Source organism: Esox lucius, chromosome 20 (assembly GCF_011004845.1).
Source record: "Esox lucius isolate fEsoLuc1 chromosome 20, fEsoLuc1.pri, whole genome shotgun sequence".
Classification (NCBI taxonomy): Eukaryota; Metazoa; Chordata; class Actinopteri; order Esociformes; family Esocidae; genus Esox; species Esox lucius.
Window position 1 is genome coordinate 34375939 of NC_047588.1, and position 16633 is coordinate 34392571.

General features: G+C 44.7%; 1 protein-coding gene across 5 annotated transcripts in view; it reads left to right on the top strand.

The window, feature by feature from the left end:
• Positions 1-16633, top strand: part of nbeal2 (neurobeachin-like 2) — a 51132-nt gene that overhangs the window by 2512 nt on the left and 31987 nt on the right. For 3 of the 5 annotated variants that reach the window (XR_004574857.1, XM_029116044.2, XM_034288671.1), the window contains exons 2-11: positions 9880-9968; positions 10206-10364; positions 11312-11393; positions 12312-12424; positions 12786-12868; positions 13910-13995; positions 14427-14639; positions 15042-15138; positions 15531-15637; positions 15873-15965. Coding sequence is in view for 4 of the 5 variants with exons in the window: in XM_029116044.2 (XP_028971877.2) it covers positions 9880-9968; positions 10206-10364; positions 11312-11393; positions 12312-12424; positions 12786-12868; positions 13910-13995; positions 14427-14639; positions 15042-15138; positions 15531-15637; positions 15873-15965 (1122 nt within the window). In the remaining variant the exon portion in view is untranslated. Of the gene's footprint in view, positions 1-7437; positions 7691-9879; positions 9969-10205; positions 10365-11311; positions 11394-12311; positions 12425-12785; positions 12869-13909; positions 13996-14426; positions 14640-15041; positions 15139-15530; positions 15638-15872; positions 15966-16633 lie in introns of those variants that run through there. The other 2 variants (XM_029116045.2, XM_029116046.2) reach the window with 2 other exon arrangements.

The window sequence follows — 16633 nt, forward strand, 5'->3', positions numbered from 1 at the left end:
TTTTAATGGGGATTTTGCCTTTTTCCCTTTTTGTTTTTTCAAAGTGGCTGCATGCAGAGCCGGTACCTGAGTTCTAACGTTGTCCTCTTGGTAAATTAAATTCTTATTTGCCACATCCATGGCGAACCTTGGACTTAGGCATCCATACCAAGCCATTCTGGGGTTTTTTCAACCTGCTTTTCCAATGTGGAAGTAGGTCAATGTGTGTGAGGGCAAGCTCACTCACCGCCAATGCCAAAGCTCTCATAAGTCATTGTTTTCATGGTCTTTTCTGTGAACCCATTCAGATTTATTCTATTCTAAGGTGTAGCTGGCCTTGGTAATGCAAGTAATAGATAGTTGTCAAGTCTTTCCCTTTTTTTCTGTGCATGAAAGAAACGGCTACAATTGTGACGTGATTGTCCAATGTGAGAGAAGTGTAGGACATGCCCAGTGACGGCCACACACAGCATTTACTAGGCTTGTTCATCACTGTCCTGTTCCTCTTACTCACAGCCAATTATACAAATGTTTGTTTGTTGTTTCTACCATCTTTGTGCTGGCTGATGTAAGACTGCTGACAATCCAATGAGGATTGTTCTCTTTTTTTTCCCCCTCTCCCTCCTGTCTTTCATCTCATACTGCAGTCCCCTAGGTCTTATTCCACTGAGCTCTGTGTTATGTTCGCTCGGTGGCTGTCTGCCCATTTGTGTCTCCAGCGTCAGGTCATGACAGTCAACACGGCACCACGTCTACCACTTCCTCCAGATCCGGCTCTCTTGTTTGGTCCTAAATGGCACATTACATGTAGTGCATGACTGTTGCCCGTAGACTTCTGGATAAAAGCAGAGCACTAAGTAGGGAATAGGGCCCCATTTAGGACCTCTCTTTCCCTCTATGCATTCTGAGGGACACTTCTGTCATCATTAAGCCACTTCCTTTCTTCACTGACGTTTTTCGGGCTGACAGAGGCTCTGCACACACACATACTGGTAGTCAATTACTAGCTGACGACCTGTTGTGGAGTAACATTTGATTTTACGCTGAACAACCAATTTCCTCTAACCTTAACTCTGACAATAACCCAAATCTTAAAGTGGAACAAGTGCACCTCTAGCAAATGTACCTAATCTTCCATGACGTAGTGTTTTGACTGTCGATCAACGTGCACAGCTGTCCTACACACAAGACAGAAGCTTAACCAGCCCTCACTGAAATGCTGCTTACAACTTGTCTCTACACCTATCCAACGCCATGTATATGTGGTTTGGATAGGTTCAACTTGTCTCTACACCTATCCAACACCATGTATATGTGGTTTGGATAGATTAAACTTGTCTCTACACCTATCCAACACCATGTATATGTGGTTTGGATAGATTCAACTTGTCTCTACACCTATCCAACACCATGTATATGTGGTTTGGATAGATTCCTGACAAGACAACAATCGAATCACAACAAATGTTTGCAGATGCTGTCATTTCTTCTTTAAAAAGGTAGAGTGTCTTGTCTGGTGTAGCAGTCTACACATGCCCCCGGATGTGGGGGTTTGACTGTCTGTGTCCTTACTTATTGTCTCCCTAACCTCTGCTTCCTACTGTTGTGTCAAGAAAATGATATACATGTTTCTAATATGTTTATTGGCATTGTGATTATACAGTTATTGGCGTCTTTGGTAAAGATGAGCATTGTCGTTTTTATTATTCAGATCCAGGCACGTGCACAGGTAAGACTCAACCTGTGCAGAGCACATGCCTCTTTGCTATCCAGGGCCCTATCCACTTTTCCTGGGAGGGGTCCGGGGGCAATTGTTGTGGTGTTGAACAGCTGTCAGATGGTCGCTTCTGCTGACTGAAATTGAATACAGTCTGACTTTGGTTGTGTGAAACCATGCCAATATTTTTCCAGCCAGTTACTCTATAAACAAAGTATACAATAGACAGTGGCTATCTTCTGGCAACATGTCTAGGAATCTGTTTGGCTTGGATGTGGCTTATTATCGTAGTTCTGGAAACTTGGTAACCCAATGATTGAACCGACTCCTTCATTTGGGATCCTTGGATAATGTCTTACCTTGAACTGTCTTCCTCACTCTACCTAGGGCAAAATACGCCGGCTTCCTTATCAAGGCCGTTTCATCATGTCTCCAGTTGATTAAAACTTCTTGATTATTGTTCTGATAGTGGAGATGTGTATTTTCTGGCTTGTAGCTATATTTATGCATAGCTGTTGCATAATTTTATAAAGGTCAACGACCTGTTGTTAATTTGATTTGTGTATTTTCTGACATCCCATGTTGATTGATGACACATACTAACATAGTTTAGTATGTGGATCTCCTCATATTTATACCCCTGTACAACAGAAAGTCATGGATGGTATCTTAATAGTTCCTAATGACTCTGTTTTCCATTGCTCCCATTTAGACCATAAACCTAACCCCTAAGTCAGCATTTTCCTTGTTTCGCTGTACTTGTGCCGACTTTTGAGGAATTCTGGTACTCACAGGTATAACATTGCAGGTATGTACACACACACACACACCCCCCAACACATAGACACCACAGGTTCTGAGTTTGTACGACTTAACATAATATGGTTTGCAAATGAACAGCAGCCAAAAAATAGTCTGATTGGCAGTTTGTTTGTGCTACTGTACCAACTCCTAGCCAATGTGCACAAGCGGATCTTCCACCAGGCCACCTGACCTACCTGCCGTGGCGGTCCCTGAAATGAGAGTATGGTGACTGATGTTTTTTTTTTGTAGGTAAATCCTTGACAATGGTTGTATGTGGACTGACAATATGGCCAACAATTGTCAGGATTTTACATTTAAGTAATTTAGCAGACGCTCTTATCCAGAGCGTAGACGACATTGCGCTGGGTAGGATGATAACCCCCCAATGTGTTTATATGTCACCTTAATCAGTAGTCTAATGAAAAGCTTAAAGGACACAGGTTAGCGGTCACCAAAATAACTTAAAACTGGTGACTTAACATTCTCCTGCCCCTCCTTGAGTCTGAGAGTCTAGGGTGTCTCTGGATTATTACCGGTAAGTCCAGTTAACATCATTAGTATTGCCTTTAAACTTTGTGCTCTGTCTATGTACCAGTGTCTGCCACTCACGTTATGTTGTCAGTATTGTGTTAGTACACTGCCCTCAAACAACCAGTGTGTCCTGAATGGCCGTAGCTAGTGGAATACGGCCTATTAAAAATAGTACACTATAACTGGGAACTTTAATAAAGTTGTGCTTTATTATCGGCGCTGACTGTATATAAAAACTGTCTATCTGTGGAAATGTTCACATACTGAGTCTCATCTCTTAGACTGTTCTTGTGGAGAGCCCGGATTCACAAACAAAACTTGCACTGGCATGTTAGCGTAGGTGCCGATCTTCCCTGGTTGTGCAATAAATAATTTCCTGCCTCCTAAAAAAGATCCTCTTAGATCCTCAGAACAGATCCACAACCTATAGCTGAGCTTGGGGGGGGGAGGGGGGGGGGGGGGTTGTGTCCCAAACTACACCCTACCAAGTGCACCAGAGAAATGGATAGGTCTGTTGAACAAAGATAGCAGAAGGTATTGGTTGCTCCTCAGGTGTGCACACTTCCAACCTGCCGTAGCCCAAAACTATTTAGAGGCATCTGCACATCCTCATTGTTGTGCGGGTAAAGACAAGTCCCATCTGCTGTGATGGCTGATGAATGATCATCATGGCATTCCCAAACCTCTGGAGGGCATGGTATTCTATTGGACCCCAACATTGTTTTGAACTCTTCTTTGTCTCTGATCTTCGTATGTCGCAACTTTAACGAAAACTGCAAGAGAAGGTAGACTAATGAACAGTTGAATTGCTCCTGAGAGTCTGTGCTGGTCCATAATTAGACAGCTATTTGAACATATCGAAATGGAGGAGGGTTTGTAATCTAACTGAGAACCCATCCACTTTCACAAACATGCTGGTCTAACTGAAGCCATAAAGGTGGCTAGAGGAAATGCATTTTAGCTTTGAAGGCATCCGCTATTTAAATGTAGTCAAATGGGTGGGACCGCCCACCCACCTCACACAGACAATACATGGCACTGGAGCATACTGATGGTTGACTGTCCCCCGTGGGTGAGGGTGACTAACTCCGACATGGAAAAACACCCCTTTCTGGCTGATTAGATGTAATTATGGGAAAGTAAAACAGTGTGGGGCGGGGGGGGGGGGCAGTAGCTGCCTGGCAAAGGAAACGACTATACTTATACTGTCACTAATCATCCCAGCAACTGTTTATCTGTCACATGACAGCCCCCCCCCCGCCCCCCAGTGTGGTGGAGCAGAGCTGTGACTGAGCGCTTACCAGCTGCAGAATCCGACACACTCCTGTCGCCCCTGACAGGCGTGGTGCACGGGCCCCTAACGAGCTGAGTTAAGATACCGCGACCCCCAAACCTCCCAGCTTCATCTGCCACCGGACGTCAGATTGGATCCCTTCTGAAGCGGCCCATCCCCCCAGTTTTTGTTTACCAACAGGCCCGGCTGAATCGGGAAACCCAGAGTGCCCTTTGTTTTCATTCTGCCGCTTGTGGGTTGAGAGGCAGGAACGCCCCGGGAATGTCAAGCAGCCGAGGCCGGCACAGCTGCAGTGACCAGCCTCCTCATATCCCCCCTCCTCCCACACTGATCTCCATCAACGGCCCTACATTTGACCAGGGACCACGGGGAGGTGGTGGAGACAGTCCACAGTGGTGGGGAACAGGGGGGGCTGTGAGGTGTGCAAACAGAGAGCCACAGGATCAAAGAGTGGAAGGACCGTATGAACATAATTCAGACCCTTTGGCTATGATGATCAAGGAGTGGAAGGACCATATAAACATAATTCAGACCCTTTAGCTATGATGATCAAGGAGTGGAAGGACCATATAAACATAATTCAGACCCTTTAGCTATGATGATCAAGGAGTGGAAGGACCATATAAACATAATTCAGACCCTTTGGCTATGATGATCAAGGAGTGGAAGGACCATATAAACATAATTCAGACCCTTTGGCTATGATGATCAAGGAGTGGAAGGACCATATAAACATAATTCAGACCCTTTGGCTATGATGATCAAGGAGTGGAAGGACCATATAAACATAATTCAGACCCTTTGGCTATGATGTCAACAGTGGTGCTCTGTCGTTGATATACTGTCGGTATGTTTTCATAAATCAGCTTAATATTTTCATAAAATACTAATCTGAATGTTTAATGTCCTGTTTTAATGTAATCCAACTGCCTATTTTTGACCAGGGCCAATAAAGCGTTCACACCCTACTCATTTCCTCTTTATGTATGTGACAGAATTGTCTCACAGTATTATTTAGACCATTGTCTTTCATTTGTTCTTTGTAACATTTAATGACAGATCTACAGAATATTTTAACTTCAGCTTTTCCAGGTTACCACTTTGCCCTCGTTAGACATCAAATCCTCTGAAACCGTAAACTTTTGACCCAGTGCAGAAATTGGACGATGCCGTTTTCTTTTCTGATTTGTAACATTTATCAGTAAGGAAGTGTTCCTTTTGTACTTCAGCTTGTAATAAAGGAAACAGTTGTAACAGTACGAACTTATGCAATATTTGTACCCATATGAAAGTTGTACAGTGTTTTAAAAAAAAAAAAAAAAAAAGGTTTCAATCCAGTCAGTAACATGTCTTAATTGCCAGTGTGCATAGTGTGGCTAAGATGAACATCTTGACGTCAGACTATTTGTATCGTGTTCGTCTGAATCTTTGAGCGTTTTGGTTATTTTCACTGTTTGTTGATGCTTGTGCCCCTGAAGTCATGTACCAGTCCATCCATCCCATCCATCTGAGGCTCCTCTGAACCGAGTTGTACTAGTTTCCACAACTGACCTTTTTGCTCATTAACTTTGCGTTTGAGCTGATGGTTGATAGTGTGTCACAACTTAATGCATCATGGTTATCGCCAGTGACACCCGTTTTAGTCCCATTATCTGATATCTTGCATAATGTACGTTGACTTATACTACTACTAGCCATGACATATCTACAAAGACAACACTTTATTTGTCAGGATATCAAGGAGCACAAATAGCCTTATGTTTTATATATTATGTAATTTGCTGTGTGTCTCGAATGTTTTGCAAGTCCAATGTCTGCTTTCCTTCCCCATGTTTCAGCTTCCCCTAACATTGCAGCAAAACCCAGACATAGTAATACCTTCATGGGATTTCAGCAACGTTAAGCTTTCTAGTGACTAGAGCAACACCACTTTCATAATTTCCCTCATGCCGTTAAAGCCGTGGTGTCACGGAACATGTTGTTTATTAATCAAGAGTTTTATTGTGACGTGGTAAATACTTTAACCCCTTGAAGAAGGAACAGCACACCATTTCTGTTTTGCCTGGGTGAACAGGAGACGGATTCTAGAAAATAGAGGTTGAGAGAGTTGTAAAAGCTAGCATGACGCCCATTCATGATAACATGAGGCATCCAAAAAACAGATGAATGGGCCATTTTATTGGGCTGTGTGGAGACCCTTTATGAGTACATTAGGACTGTGGAAACTGGATAGAGTCATTGTCTTGTGAGTCAGTGTGTCAAGGAGCTGCTCCCTCCTCGCTCTGTAATATGATAATGAGTCCTGGTATTGCGATTATTATTACTAGTCCCCAGTTAGTGCACTGCTTTTGACCAGGACTCCACGAATAGGGTGCCATTTGGGATGCAATGGCAGTCCACTGGTGAATAGTTTGTTGTGGAAAACCGTCTGCCGTACTTTTGACACCAGCTGCCTGTTGAATACTAAACAGCTTGATTACGACAGATGTAGCGTTGGTGGCCAGTCTGTCAGTGCTGTTATACTGACTCTTTGCTGTCATCGTCCAGACCAATGTGACAGTGAGTTGGCACTATGACACTCTGCCTTTCCCACACTCAGGGATGGAGCTGAAGGATTTGTGGTGCTGGCTAGTCGAGCTGGTTGACTGCAATTGTATGAGACCAAGTTCAGAATCTGTCCCTTGCGATGTTTGGAAAGATGACATTTCACCAGCCGGAAGGCTAGTTTGACACGTTTTCTATTATTAGGTCTTAAATATAATGGCTACAGGTTAGTGGGCTAGCTCAAATCACTCGTGACCTTCCGCGTTACAAGTGTTTTCATAGTGACGATACAGCAGCTCTCCAGTTTAAACGTGTTTACAACTCTTAACATTTTCTGCATCAACTATTCCCAAAACTCATCTGAGACTCATTCTGAGAAGAACAGTGGTAAATATAAGTAGCATGATGAATAGTGAGTGGGTGCTGTCAAGTGAAGCCCTCCCTGACTTACCCGTCTGCTTCACAAATAGCAACGGCAGCAGAAGAGGAAGAGGTTAGGCGTACTACGAGAAGGCTTGGTTTGAGTGGAGCGTGTAGGAAATGTATATCTTTTTTTTTTTATTTTTAGTGACTTGGCATTTCCTGGTTGCTTGACAAAAGGACAGTGAGGCAGAGCCGAGACAGACACGAGCGCCGGGGGTTAAGAGGAGCAATGTGTCGCTTTTCTAAACGCAGCTGAAGCGTCCTGTGAACCTGGTCGGAACAGGCCTGGGCTGGACCCAGGAGGGTTCCCCTGAGACAGGGTTCCCTGGACCCCCTCTCCCAGCCCTCCCAGACACTTGCAATGAGACATGGACTGGCCCACAAATGAACACCTACTGGTAATATATTACGCATTCACCTTCATTTATCCAGGAAATGCTACAGACGCTTTTACGACAGGGACATTCACCATCTTAGATTAGCCATTTCTATGACTAGTCTAAACATATGTCTAGACTGGTCATCAAGGTGATGCATTGTATCCGTTTTTTTTTTTTTGCATGGTACTGTAACTTGGATTTTACTTCTGTTAAATTACACCGACTTTTGAAAGACATTTGCTGAGGTGGAATGCTTCAAAACAGACCTAGGGGGCTTTTCTGCACTGCATTTGTGCTGCAGCCCAGGGACGTGATGGTGCAGCTGTCTGGCTGTTGACAATGTAGCTCACTTCCTCTGCAGGGACCTGCGGGTGTCTCTCCGGCTGCATGCATCAACTAGAATGGCTGGGCACTAAACTGGGGCTGTGTCCCCATTTGTATCTATCTGATGCACTCATTCTGACTGGAGCCCTGGTCAAAAGTACAGTACTGTACTGTTTTTGTTTAAAAAAAGAAAAAAAAAGAAAAGGTTGCCATTTGGGATGTCTGATGTTAAGGGAATGCAATGGGAAGTGACTGACTAATTGCCCTGTCATGTGGTGTAACATTTGTTGATGTTTTTTGATGAGTTGATGTGTTTCCTATTGGGACGTACTGGTGCTCTGTCACTCTGCACACCGCCTGACAGGGGAAAATAACACTCAGTGCTCGTGCTGTGTTGAGCGAGCGAGCGAGCGGCTGACTGAACAATGTCAGTGAGAGACTGTCTGTGGTGATCTGTCTTCTGAGCTGTTGTTTCTCAGATACTGTGCGATGTAGCTATCACATTAATAGGTCAGTGGTCTGCGCACTAAAAGTTAGACTTGAAGTTAGGTGTTGCACGCGCTCGTGTGGATTTCCTTTTCTTTTTCGACTTCAGATCGGCCTAATTTCCTAATTGAAATGTAGCGTTGGATTTAATTAGGTACTGTCAGATTATAATTTTTTTTAAATCAAGTCATCATTTGCCAGTCACCGGGGGTCACCATTATCCTTTGACCTCTGTTCTTTGACCTCCTTTGATCCTCTCCTGAATTAGCTGTAACACTAGCTGGGTCAAGAAGGGTGTTTCGGATAAGCTATGTGTCTGTGGCTTTCGCTAGTTGTTTACTGACATCGATATGCATGCGTGCGTATGGGTGTTTGTTAATTGTGGGGAGAGTAGCAGGATATGCTGCTCCGAGGAGGCAGATAAGAACTGTGTTATTGACTGAACCTACGGTACAATTAGTCAGGGCGATACCTCTGCACTGTATGTAAACAGTCTCCATGTGTAACAGCACCGGTTTACCAAGGATGAGATGAATGTCACCTGGTGATGATGCTAAATGAAGCTCTTTGCAATTGACATTCGGTAGGTTGAGTCAATTGATGACAAGGCATTCAAATATTTTAAACTTACACTAATTGCATGAGCAAAAGCCAGGGATTGGTTTATTTTCTGTTGTGTTTATTTACTTATTTAGCCTCTGAATAAATGCACACCTCTGCTTGTTTTATCTTCAAATGTATGGTATATACTGTTCGTTTTTTCATGGTATTTTCTGCCATAGTGTCTTAAAGAAGGGTTAGCGTTGGCTCATGTTCCAGAGTGCAGCAGTAGATGGCTCTGATCCAGGGTCCTGTGACATCACTTTTATATGGTTGCCACATCCTCCTGTTGCCAAGACAAAAGCGGTCAGTTTGCTTGGTTCAGCTAGTGATCTCAGGTTTTGAGCGGAACAGCTCAAGGCCTTCACTCTGCATGGGGAACTCTACACTTTAGCACTGCGGTCAGAAGAACACGACCTCCTAACCATCACCACCACAGGTTAGAACCATGTGAAGAAGTGTAAACAAACAATCTGTACTGGCACACATGTGAACAATCTGTACTGGTGAAACAATCTACTGGTGCGCAGCTGAACGATCAGTACCCTATGTGAACGATTTGTACTGATGGACAGGTGAACAGTCGGTTCTGGTGCCCATGTACGGCATTTTCTTTCCTCACATTGAGTTCACTAGTTCTGCACGTCACGCGGGATCTCGTGAGTCCTGAAAATCACCCTATTCCCTGAGTAGTGCACTAGTTTGGACAGGAGCGACATGGGGAAACGGTGCACTTTGGGACAAAGAACTGTTATCTGAGGAGTAAACAGCCGGGGTACCTCCCTCTTGTGTTTCAGAAAGACCTAGGCTACCTGCAGCAGTGGCTGGAGGCGTTTGTGACGTCCTTCGAGAAGCTTCTAGATGTGCAGTCACTGGAGCCTCGTCGGTAGGTTGACTCGCGCGCCTGAATACACTTTGGTATCTAATTGCATTGACCAGTTATGTTTTATTTGTGGTTGAATTCACCAGCTCTCCTTCAGGGGCAGTGGTTGGGTACACCTGTCAGACTGAGTTGGATGAACTCTGATCTCATTTTGACGTGTAGTTGGTAGTGGTGAAACAGCATCTTCTCATGTCCTCCCTCCGTCCCCTCCTCCTTCAACCTCCATCTCTCCTCCCGCAGGCTGGAGGAGGGCTGTGAGGAGGTGCCCCTCCTGCCCAGGGATGCTCTGGTGTTGCTCAGTGCTCAGCTGGGGCACAGCGCCCTGTACCTCTCCGGGGGGGCTGAGCGGAACAGCCCCCACCCCCTGCTGCTCATCAGGTTCTTCATCATCGTCTGCAGGTACTGGGAAACACAGTTGTTACTGTCATCTTCAACATCTTCAGGGGTCAGCAGTAAGGTTGTAAGGCGATTTACCAAGGTTGCCAGTCATTTACTGAAATCATCTTTAACAAATGGGATTTTGGTCGTTTAAAAAAAAAAAAAAAAAAAAAACTTTTAGTTTTTTTCTCCTTTAGTGACTGTTTTATATGAGTGACCAGGCTGTTTTCAGTGGGTAGATCAGACGGTTGGAGTGAGGCCTGGTGGTCAGTGGCGGTTGATGGCATTCTTCTAAACTAACTCTGCAACTCTTTCCACGGTTGACTGCGATCCGTTTTAGGCAAAACATTTCTAACAGAGACATCTTTATTCCATTTATGTTTAACTTTTAATATTTAAGCCATTTTACTGATGGTATTCACTAAGTTGATTGTTTGTATAGTAATTACAGAAACACCAAAAAGGCAGCTAAATGTCTTGTAATTAATATAGTTAAATGATGGTGAGGTTACCCAACTTCTGGAAGTTAACTGGTAACCCTAGTCAGGAATTATTTAATCTAATTTGTGAAAAGTACTGGTTAGAAAAACACTTCCACCCTGGTTATCAATTGAACCGTTTGTCGTGAGGAAAGTACATTTATTTATTTATTAGTATGGCCTTTAGCAAAGCCCTTTGATAATCTACATAATTAACCTGTTGTCTTTTCTTAAGTCATATACCTGAAAGACACATCCTGTCACCACCACTAGTTGAAATGGCCCTCTGCTTCTTTCACTGTGGCCTCCTTTTAACAGAGCCTGAAGGGGACAAGGGTGCAGTTTGGGAGACGCCCTCTATCCCCCCCTTTGTACCCATTGATGAGAGCACAGATGTCAAAGCTGGCGTCCTAGCAGGCTGGTAATGTTTTAATAATGTGAGAGAAGAGACAGATTAATGATGATTTAATAATGTCTCTGTTCTTACAGGAATATGGAAAACATTGACCCAGAGAAGACCCCGGGCTTTGTCTTTGAGACCATTAAGCTTTTAAACTTCTGCTTGGTTCAGGTAAGCCAGGAACCGCCCCGGAATGAACCGAGCATGCACGCTCGCTTACACTGTTTAAATGATGGATGATCCACGAGCTATACTACATCACTCAAGCATAAATGACATACCGCCCACTGATCCAAAGAACGTAGTCCAGATGAGAATGTGGACAGTCTCAGTAAACAGTAAATATACAAAGATTATATACTGGGCACATTGACAGAAGGTAGAAGGAACAAAACTATTTTAATTAGAACGGAAAAGTGGGTGTACTGCAGGTGTTGGGGAATGTTGGTTTATTGTCTCGGTTTATTGTGTGTGTCCTGCCGTGTGGCTTGTGAAGAGGGTCATAAATACAAATGTTTATTTTGTCTATGTGTGGTGTTTCCTCTCTTCTCATTGTGTCCTCTGAGACTGCAATGTTTACTTCTCAAAATGAAGTGAAGTAATTGACGTGTGTGTCTGTGTGTGTCTGTGTGTGTCTGTGTGTGTCTGTGTGTGTCTGTGTGTGTCTGTACGTGTCTCTTTGTGTGTATGTGTGTGTGTGTGTGTGTGTGTGTCTCTGTATGTGTGAGTGTGTGTTTGTGTGTTTGTTTGTCTCTGTGTGTGTCTCTTTGTGTGTCTGTGTGTGTATGTGTGCGTGTATGTGTTTGTGTCTGTGTGTGTCTGTATGTGTCTCTTTGTGTGTATGTGTTTGTGTTTGTTTGTGTCTGTGTGTGTGTGTCTCTGTGTGTGTGTGTGTGTGGTGTGTGTCTCTGTGTGTGCATTTGTGTCTCTGTCTGTGTGTGTGTGTGTGTGTGTGTCTGTGTGTGTGTCTCTGTGTGTGTGTGTGTCTCTGTGTCTCTGTCTGTGTGTCTCTGTGTGTGTGTGCGTGTGTTTCTGTGTGTGTGTGTCTCTGTGTCTCTGTCTGTGTGTGTGTGTGTGTCTATGTACCAGCTGAGGAAGCAGTCTGAGGATCAGAGGTCCCTCCGGGTGGTGGTTCAGCATGGTCTGCTGCTGTTGGAGAGTCTCTTCGACCCCCATCAGACGTGGAGGAGACGCCTGGCTGGGTGAGCGAGACACCATGTGTGGGGGGGTGCTTACCTCTGTGTCTGACCCATGGTTTAAAGTGGGTGGAGTCCACCTGTTGGAAAGTGTGTCTGTGTGTGAGAAAGACCATGTTGAGGTCAGATTTGTATTTAAGCCTGTCTGACTGTGTGTCTGTCTGTCTGTCTGTCTGGATGGGGACAGGGGGTAGGGGTTAGCTGTTGGGGTGACAAGTAGCTGCCACTGTCTAATCACTTCACTACAGGGCTCAAGGCCTTAGGATGCGTCCCAAACGGGCCCCGCTTAAAAGGTCATGTAGTGTGGGAACAGGGTGCCATTAACCCTTAACTGAGTAACAGCTGCTGATTTGTGCGTGTGGTTTAGGGATGAGGTGAGCATGATGGAGAGGAGCAAGTTTAAGTTCTCGGCTCTTCATTTACCAGAGGAGCTTTCTGCTCTATTCCATGGTGAGTCTTACACACACACACACACACACACACACACACACACACACACACACACACACACTCATAATACAATCATAATTAACATACATACTTGTCACAATGTTGGATTTCCTCAAAACCGGACTGGGGTTTCCCCCAGGTCTTTCTGTCCTTCGGCCTGTGTGTCTAATTGTGCTCCTTCTTCCTGAAATTTCTTTGCTCTGAATCCACCAGTAGGCTCATGCAGTATCTAGTACTCATAAATACTTCTCTGTTTTTAAACGATATACTGAATTTTTTGTAAATGGCAGTTTACTGGCTGGCTTAAATTAAGGTTAAATAAGAAAAATGAAAATAATAAATGCTCCAGCTTGAGGAACAGAAAAAATAATGGCTTTGCAAACAAACCTTAAAATAGCTCCAGTGAACCACTTCTTGTGTGTTTAGTTTATTAACAGAACAACTTTGTGAAGCTTCTGTCTGGACAAGTCTAGTCATTCTGTTAGAGAGAAACCTAACATGACTCTTCAAAGCCACCAGACTTAAGCCTCCTGTGCATAATACATTATATGGTGCTTTGCTTTTGACCAGTAGAGTATGGACCAACACAAAGTCTTAGGGGATCTACATTGTCTTGATGCATGGTCTTGCCCAACTAGAGCTCAACCCACGTAATGCTGTTTTGCAACGCTGGCCTGGTGTGCCTTTTACTGTAGACGTCTAGGTCTCTTTCTTTATACTGTCTGCACATAATTCATCTAAGTATAAGGCACGATAGGGTGTGGTATATGATTAATAGTATACTATGGCTAACCTCTGGTCTTAGGCACGACGCATCACAAAGTGACTGGAGACAGATGTTGGCAGTGGTATAGTGGCAATTTACCACAAACCAACAGATGCCTATTGCTATTGTAAAGTGGTTACCAACATTAATAGTACGAATACTTTCGGCCCACCAGCTTTTATGGCATTTATGCAATCTAGTCCCAGATTTGTTTGTGCTCTCATCTCCTTGCTGTTCATTACCATGACAATCAACCGTTGATGTGTGGTTTGCAGACAGCCTGCAGGACAGCAGACAGATCCCAGAGTTTCTCACTTTGCGATTCGTCCATCTGCTAGGAGCTGTCATCTGTGGCAGCAAGGTAAATATGTGTTTAGTGATGACCATATGATAATACACTATTAATGTGATGACCATGTGATTATACACTATTAATGTGATGTCCATGTGATTATACACTATTAATGTGATGACCATGTGATTATACACTACTAATGTGAGGACCATGTGTTTATACACTATTAATGTGAGGGTAAGAGTTAAGATTTAGATATAAGGTCACATTTTGGTTTTTGGGATTAGGTTAGGGGTTCTTTGAGGGATAGTCAGAATTTGTATTTTTCAAATGTTACTACATTTACCAAAGAAAGTGGTGTTCAGTTTCATGGAATTAGAGCGTGTGTGTGTGTGTGTGTGTGTGTGTGTGTGGATGCTCTTGTGCAAATGCGTGTGTGGAAACGTGCGTGCGCTTGCATGTGCGTGCAACTCTGTGTGTGCGTCTCCATGCTGCAGAAGAACGGCCTGCTCTCCATCACCCCTCAGTCTGTGGAGGACCTGCTCTCCGTCCTTCGCGCCTGGTGCCTTTGCACCTCTTCCGACCCCAAGGACCCCGGATTGATACGGCTGACCCTGCAGTGCCTGACTGCAATGGTGCACATCCTTCACTCCAGCAGTCCTCCAGAGCGCCAGCTTGAGATCAGGACCCTGCTGGATGGCTACTTCCAGGTAGTGATTGATACTTCCAAGTAGTTTCACTACTATTAGTAATAAGAGTATTAGTAGTTTTAATATTAGTAGTTTTAATGAGCACTTTTAATATTTGTCGTTGTTATTTTAGTCGTTTTAATATTAGTAGTTGTTATATTAGTATTTTTAATGAGTACTTTTAGTAGTTTTAATATTAGTCGTTGTTATTTTAGTCTTTTTAATATGAGTACTTTTAATATGAGTAGTTGTTATAGTACGTGATATGGAGTAACAGCAGGTTTGGTCTTTGTTGAATAAATGTGATCTATTTTTGATCACTTCCTTCGAGCCAGGATTGGTCGTCATGGCACCAGGTTATGGGTGGGTCAAGGCATCTGTTTTTGGCAGAATTGAGAAATGAAAGGTTTCTGCTGCTTTCAGGTCCTGAACTGGAACCGTCCTCCTGGGTTGGGAAGCAAGCAGGGGGAGGGGCCATGCTGGGAGGACCGCCTTATCACCCTGCAGAGTCACATGTTGAGTGAGTGGCCTCATCCCAAAACTCACCCCCCAGATATTTAGTTCCTGATCTATATCCACATGCCAACATAAGTGAAGACGTTGTCTTAGTCCTGTGTAGGTCAGTTGATCAGTTTGATCCCCACGGCGGACCAGGTTGGAAATCTATCTATCCCAGTAATGTAAGTCGCTCTGGACTTACATCAGGGTGTCAGCTAAATTACTGAAATGTAAACGTCATAGTAGCATTCAGGCTGCCTAAAAATCCCCTTCAGCTTTGTTTCTCTCTACAAACGTCTTCCGTCCGTACGTTGTCCGCCCTGTTTTGAGAGGGTCACTACTGTTTCTCCATGTGACTCTTCAAAGGCAAGGCCAGGTTTGATAAATGTTGACGAGGCACATTGTTCTCCACAGCCGCGGTGCCGGAGATCCTGCGATGTTCAGACAGGCCGGTGCTGCAGGCCGTCTTCCTCAACAACAACTGCTTCGAACACATCCTCCGACTCATCCAGAACAGCAAGGTCTGTCCACCCCCCCCCCCCCCCCCCCCCCCCATTGCTCTGCCTCAGTGTCACTCTTTTCGCGAACGCCACGTCCACACGTACCTATCCAGATGTAACTGACAACGTTTAGTCGGTGAAGCCTATGCTACCGCGGAGCCGAGCCGGACAGGCATCCTCTCTGAGTTGACACGCTGTCTCTGTCCCGCCCATCTGTCTGTGCCCCCCCCCCCCCCCCCCCCCCACTGTCCCTCAGCTGTATCAGAGCAACAGGTGTAGTTCGGAGGGTGAGGACGCGTGTGACCCCACCACGTGTTTGCTCACAGACACAGAGGTGGAAGTGGAGCAGGTACTTTCCCCCAAAAGACAGTGTTGATATAGGTCAGACTGGGTGGGGCAGCGGAAAACTCGGCCTCCTCTATCTCCTCCACCTCCTCTATCGTCTGCACCTCATCTGTATACTGACTCTTAACCCATTCCGGCCATCTCCTTATCTGTACTTGCGTCATTCACTTGCTCTACTTGTTTCATTTGCCATTGGAGCAGAAGGATCTGAGGGGCGGCACCTCGGGCTTTCTTACCCAATGGGGGTTGAGTAGGACACAAGGAGAGATAAGCAGATGCAAGTAGTGTGTAACTGAGATCTTTACACAGACTTCCTGTTAGAGATGCTTCCTGCTTAAAGAGGTCAGAGAGATGTAGCTGGAGGGGAGGGGTGACCTGTATTCTTTCACACATACTCACTCTCACTCTCACTCTCTCTCTCTCTCTCTCTCTCTCTCTCTCTCTCTCTCTCTCTCTCTCTCTCTCTCTCTCTCTCTCCGTCTCTCTCTCTCTCTCTCTCTCTCTCTCTCCGTCTCTCTCTCTCTCTCTCTCTCTCTCTCTCTCTCTCTCTCTCTCTCTCTCTCTCTCTCTCTCTCTCTCTCTACCTCATAATCAGTAATAGAGGCTGAGTTTCCTGTTGTCAGAAGTTAGTGAAAAGTTGTGCATATTGTGGTTGGGGGTGTGCGTGCGTGT